This window comes from Aphanomyces astaci (assembly GCF_000520075.1).
Source record: "Aphanomyces astaci strain APO3 unplaced genomic scaffold supercont1.6, whole genome shotgun sequence".
Lineage (NCBI taxonomy): Eukaryota > Oomycota > Saprolegniomycetes > Saprolegniales > Verrucalvaceae > Aphanomyces > Aphanomyces astaci.
Window position 1 is genome coordinate 384,299 of NW_009798269.1, and position 5,954 is coordinate 390,252.

At 46.2% G+C, this 5,954-nt stretch overlaps 2 protein-coding genes across 2 annotated transcripts; both read left to right on the plus strand.

Moving 5' to 3' along the window:
• Positions 1-1,826: 1,826 nt before the first annotated feature.
• On the plus strand, positions 1,827-2,230 carry H257_03446 (hypothetical protein; the record flags this gene model as incomplete). Its single annotated transcript, XM_009827549.1, has 2 exons — positions 1,827-2,044; positions 2,206-2,230. The coding sequence occupies 2 exons, from the start codon at positions 1,827-1,829 to the stop codon at positions 2,228-2,230; spliced, it is 243 nt and encodes an 80-aa protein (XP_009825851.1).
• Positions 2,231-2,623: 393 nt separating this feature from the next.
• Positions 2,624-3,843, plus strand: H257_03447 (hypothetical protein; the record flags this gene model as incomplete). The annotated part of the gene is made up of 4 exons (XM_009827550.1): positions 2,624-2,811; positions 2,880-3,108; positions 3,329-3,441; positions 3,513-3,843. 4 exons carry the CDS (start codon positions 2,624-2,626, stop codon positions 3,841-3,843), a joined length of 861 nt encoding a protein of 286 aa, XP_009825852.1.
• Between the last annotated feature and the right edge of the window lie 2,111 nt (positions 3,844-5,954).

Here is a 5,954-nt window from a genome sequence, read left to right on the forward strand (position 1 = left end):
CAGCTCCAACAGTGTCGTGGTTGAGATATGTGGCGGTGTTGCTAATGCCCCGGGTTCAAATCCCGAAATCAATCGTACTTTTTTGTACTTGAACTTGCAGTAATGTAGAATTTGGCCAGTCCATGTGTGTGTGTTTTTGTCCAATCAGAGTGTATGTGGAAAGCCCGCCAGTCCTTACATCTCATTTCATTATTTCCTCAAGTTCGATGGGGCGGCTGCGTCTGAGGGGGCCGGAGGCAAGAGGCTACACAGTGGCGACGTGACGACATGAGCTCGACGGCGCCAACAAGAGGTGACTTGGCGATAGCGCCACAAGGCGATCTTTGTGTTGTATGTACTGTATTTAAAGTCGATCGCTGTGGTCGTAAGGATCCAACCTTGAGTTGGTGCATACTGTACACTATAGGTAATTGCGTTGTTAAGGTGTTTGCTATACACACATGAGTTAAATGATGTAAGAGTAATACGAAGACTCGTTCATTTCACGGTGACTACATGTAATCTTGTCATCACTGTAGTTCTAAAACTACCTTGCATGTGATTCTCCACTGTTGCCTTATAAATGCGGGATTATTCGTATAATTCTGAAGTGGTTGGGCATGCATGGCACATGCGTAGTGATGTGGTAGGTGCTGGCGTCGACCCCCTTGCGTGGTTCATTCGTGTGCGGGGCTGCATGGTGGTTGGAGCTGATATGGCGGTGGCGTCTGCGGTCGTTGAGGAAGGAATACTCAACGACGGCAGACGCCACCGCTATGTCAGCACAACCACCAGCCACTACATTGACGAGTGTGGTGGTCGTCAATGTAGTGGTTGGTGCTGGCGTCGATTCGTGTTAAATTACACTGAGAATTCAGTGCACGTTAATTCTAGTAGTACTATCAGTCCATAGTAGAACTATATACTTTGAACTTACCGGTACAGTTACTCGGAGTACTCTGTCACGGCGTCCCAACCCAAAACTCAATTAACCATGTGTGTGACTGACCATACGGGTGCCTGGTGACACGCCAGTATCGTAAACAAACACATGATTATACTCCCTTGGGATCATCCCCAACGAATACTGGTGCTGGAAGCCCATGTGTTTTCTATGTGGTTTTCGTGAAAGTTCGTGTGTATTTCGTTATTTAGTGTGTGATAAAAACGGGGTCTCAAGTCTGACATGCCATTCTTTGAACCGTTTCGTCGCCAGAGTAGTTGCTAACTGCTGGTACTTCTAGTACGCCTGTCTTGACATTGTGACAGCGAATCTGTCTCTCGAGTACAGTGAATGCACGCACGTAGTATGCACCATGAATAGCAACCGCAACAAACTGAAGTCAGTTTTGCTTGAACACATATTTGAGCCCAATCATTCCTAGACAATGTGCGTTGACTTCGTAGCTTTGGATAGGACTTTCTTACCATATCGTCCATGTCAACGGACATAGTTTGCATAGAACGGCCACACCTTCCATGCGTTCATGGGAGGGCGTGTAGTACGGACTACTCGGCTCAAAGTTGTCGTCGAGGCCATGGCCAAGGTAGTCGGCCAGGGATTCTTCCGCAGGGCTCGGGCTGCCTGGGAGTGGCACCTCTGGCTGCCGTGGCAAGGGAACTTCGGCACGGATGGCGCCGCAGGGCACGTTGTTCGGCTCTCCTCTGTTTAATCCCCCGCAAGCTATATAATCCAATATAGTTCCTGTTTAAAACGGTCAAAACTACGACAACAACAAACAACACTATATACGGCGGCCAATCAAGTACTCCCAATCGACTGGACGTAACGTTATCCGGATAATTTATCCGAAATTAACCTCGCCAACCATGTCACAATTGCGAAAATGTCGAGCCAGCGCAGCAATTACATGCGAAAGTGGTTGTGCAAGATCGACGACGGCGTGGCATGTGACAAGACTCGAAAGCACTCCAACGATGGGTTCAAGACACATGTTGTGTCTGTCCATCAGTTGGAGTGGGTCCGCAACGGCCGCGAAACATTTGGAGTGAAGATCGATGCGCCGGCAGTTGAGGACGCTCCATCGAACGAGGATGATGCCGTGTATGCCGATAGTATTTGTCGGCGTGACTGCGTAGCGGAGGCGACTCTTTTGTTGATGATGCAAAGTTGGCGTTGACCCATATGATGTGCCTAGTCGATGTCCCAGTGCAACCAATCACGGTAGAGCCTGTCGCGTCTCTTACTGATGAAGTCTGCCGTAGTGCTCGCCGCCGCCGTCGCAACTAAATCTAAAACTTCAGATTTTTTTGCATTCCATGATATTTACAAGATCAGATAAATCGATGTACCATAGCTTTGTGGAAATTATACACATAGGGCTATTACGAATTGCTGTAAGTACCTATTCGAACTATACGATATAGGCTATATAGTGTAACTGCATAGACCGTATCATACAACTATTTAGCCCATATAGTGTCACGATATAGTCTATATAGTGTATCTACTGTATATAGCCTATATCATATATATATCCTATATAGTTCACCTATACAGTGTATAGTTTATATAGAGTCCGGTTAACGGCGAATATCCGCATAGACTTGACGATGTCGATACATGTTGTTACAGCAACCAATTCATTTTCACTTTTACGTACATCAATCGAGAAAATGGAGCATGTTGATGACGCCCGCCACCACCCGCCCTCTGGACCAAGTCCCTATGGACGACGTTCCGGCGGATGTGGAGTTGTGTGACATGGCGGACGTGGCCGACTTTTCGTGGCACGTGGTGTTGAGGGTGTCTGCAGATGAAGAGACGTGTATCCGCTGGTGCATGGAAGTCGGCCTGTTAGCCGAGTCCATGTCATCCCCCAGTGTTTAGGTGCTATGAGTTTTGCAATGAAGACCAAGCGCTGGTGGTGCCGCCGTAGGGCATGCGAAGGCGGTGGTCATGTCGAGCTTGGAATGCGATTCAAGTTCTGGTTCCAAGGATCTAGAATCCCTATGACGAAATTGGTACGTCTGTTGTTTGCGTGGGCGTCAAGAAAGCCGCTGGGTGTCGTCATCGTGGAAGAAGAAATCTCCACCGAGGCCGGTGTGGATTGGTACAACTATTGTCGCGAGCTCTGTTCCAGTGAAATGCTGCGGTCGCCTATGGTGGTAGGTCCATCAATATATACACCTATGTCGTTACTATAAAGACCTATACGTATATAGGTCTATACGTATATACGTCTATATCGAGATAGGTCTATATCGTTTCAACTCGTTTATGATAGGTCGGTGGTCGCGGCATCACCGTTGAGATCGATGAGACTTCCATGAAAAATAAGAGTAAATACAACCGTGGACGACACTACCCTGAGTACTGGATTTTTAGTGGAGTCGATCGGAGCACGAAGAAATGGTTCAGGTTGTCACTGGTGCGGACCGAACCAAGCCGACTCTGTCCCATTTGATCACGAAGCACATTGCACCTGGGAGCCATATCGTGTAAGGCACTATATGATGCTATATAGAGGTGTCTATATACGTCTATATCGTTACATGGAAGTGTCTCGTAGATCGGACAAGTTTGGGTCATACGTTTCTTCAAATGAACGTCACACGCTCGTGAACAACCCCTTGTTGGCCAACCAAGACTACCGCCATGATTGGGTCAATCATTCAGAGAACTTTGTGAACCCACAAAATGGAGCGCACACGCAATCGATCGAAGGCGCTTGGGAGATTCGTATCAAGCAGTTCGCGAAGGCCATGCGGGGAATGCACCGACCGCATCTCCCTTCGTACTTGGACGAGTATTTGTGGCGAAGTTGGTACTTCCCACTTGGGCCTGACGGTATAAAGTATTTCAAAGGCTTAGTATGTGCTATCGGTAAGAACCATTCGTAAATCTATTTTGTTCGATATACTGAATATTTTTGAAATGGCCAAGTCGGATAAAATATCTGGATAAATTATCCGCATATAGTGTTGTTTGTTGTTGTCGTAGTTTTGAACGTTTTAAACAGAAACTATATTGGATTATATAGCTTGCGGGGGATTAACAGTAACCAGATGAGAGCCCGTTGTTCTTGGGCGCCCGTGGCTCGACCTTTTCAGGTTTCGAGATGTTTTTGCGGTCGTATCCGTACGACAGGTCTTGGCTCATTTTAGGGCATTTGTCCCTAAAATGGCCCTGCTGACCACAGTAAAAACACATTCCAGACCGAGGGTCAGTCCTACTTGGTCCCGCAGGTCCGGATAATTTCGGACGCATTCTATTCAATACAGGACCCTGATTGGTCGGACGCTTCTTCTCATTTCTATTGATCGAAATAGAATTTTACAAGCGACATCCGTCGCCGAAGATTGGCCAGCCATGGCTAATATCGAGCGTTTCGAACGCTGGTCAAAGATTCCGACAAGGATATGTTCGATTGAATTCACATTGAATGAGTCTAGTGAGTATTTCACTTGAGCACCGTAGAATTGACTAGGCAGTTTTCAACTCTCCAAACCACGACTCAATTGTATCGAATGATTTATCAGCTGTGCGGATGAATTTTCCCATAAGGGCAGTTACAGGTGCAGCATTCTAAACTCCATAATACTTCTGCACCTCACTCCAAGTTTCAAGCACAGGCATTTTCGAATCGCTACCATCACGTAGTTGTAGGATAATACTAACTGGGAACAGCGACTGAACTTTCTAGTTATGTCGCTTGCGATACCAGTCCAAGTAATGCTTGTACTTTTCAGTAGCATCAATCTCGGATTGATGAAGAGCAGGCACTGACACAAGCCAGTCCCCGAACTTCGTCACAGGTTGATGGCGTTTGTCATACTCTCCGATCCATAAACCCGTCAATTCAATTGTGAGGTAGTTCATGAACTTTCTGGACCACACACGGAAGGTATCTCTCCTTCCATTGAACACAAGAAGAGACAAGTCCGAGGAGACTTTCAGGGACAGTGCAGATGAATTCATGTACTTGAAATGTCAGGTAAACGAGTGCACACAATGAAGGAAACAAACACGAAAGAAATGCAGTATACAATGAACAGAGGCTCAGTGCGTTGGGGTGTCAATCGGGTTGAGAAGAGCACAAGCTCCTCAGTCCCATCAAATCATAGCCATAGAACCGTATAAGAGCAATATTATCCGGGCAGTGTTAACGCCAACACAGGGCACTTGGCCTGTGTGATAATAACCGTATCAGGTAATTACCAACACTTGCAGAATCAAAACTATTTGTTATGCACATCAGCGTCGACGACTGGGACTTCGATGACGACATGGCTGTAGCTTTGGTGCTCGATGATGCCGAAAAGCCCACATGGGGTGGCTTCCGTACTGGAAAGAGTGGAAACATTGACCGTGGCCACATCGGAGGTATCGTACAGTATACGTCAGTTAACTGTATTCGGGGTTTCGGGCCACGATCGCAACAGTGAGCGCGGGTTTCTGGAGTGTTCGAGTCCCTATATTGTACTCACATTGTTTCGAAAAACTGCCCCACTACATAGCTTGGTCAGTTTCAAGGGAAGGATGGCAAGCCTACAATCGTCATTGAGGCTGTGTCGTCCCATGTAGAGGTAGGGAAAAATATATTCTTATCTAGAGTTAATTAGTTATGTATAAAAAATATATTATTCTTATTATTCCGACAGTGTTTGAGCGAATATGTTATTTGCTGGACACCAAGTCAGAAATAAATTTCGAGACGTGCCTCCAGAAATAAATCAATTATTCATTATAACGTGACCGATCAGTGATCCGCCAACTGACCAGTGATCCGCCAAAAACTTTTATCCAATAACATGGTTTCTCGAATTGTATTGGACAAAACAAAACCTCTTACAATATTGACCTCGTGAGAAATTATGGAGGGAAAACTTATACACTTTAAGAGGTTTTCGATTTGAATTGACAACGAAATGCCGCCATGAACATCGTACACGAAGGACACGTTGCGTGTGGCCGTGCATGCAGTGTTTGCTCAAGAACAGACTATTGCCTC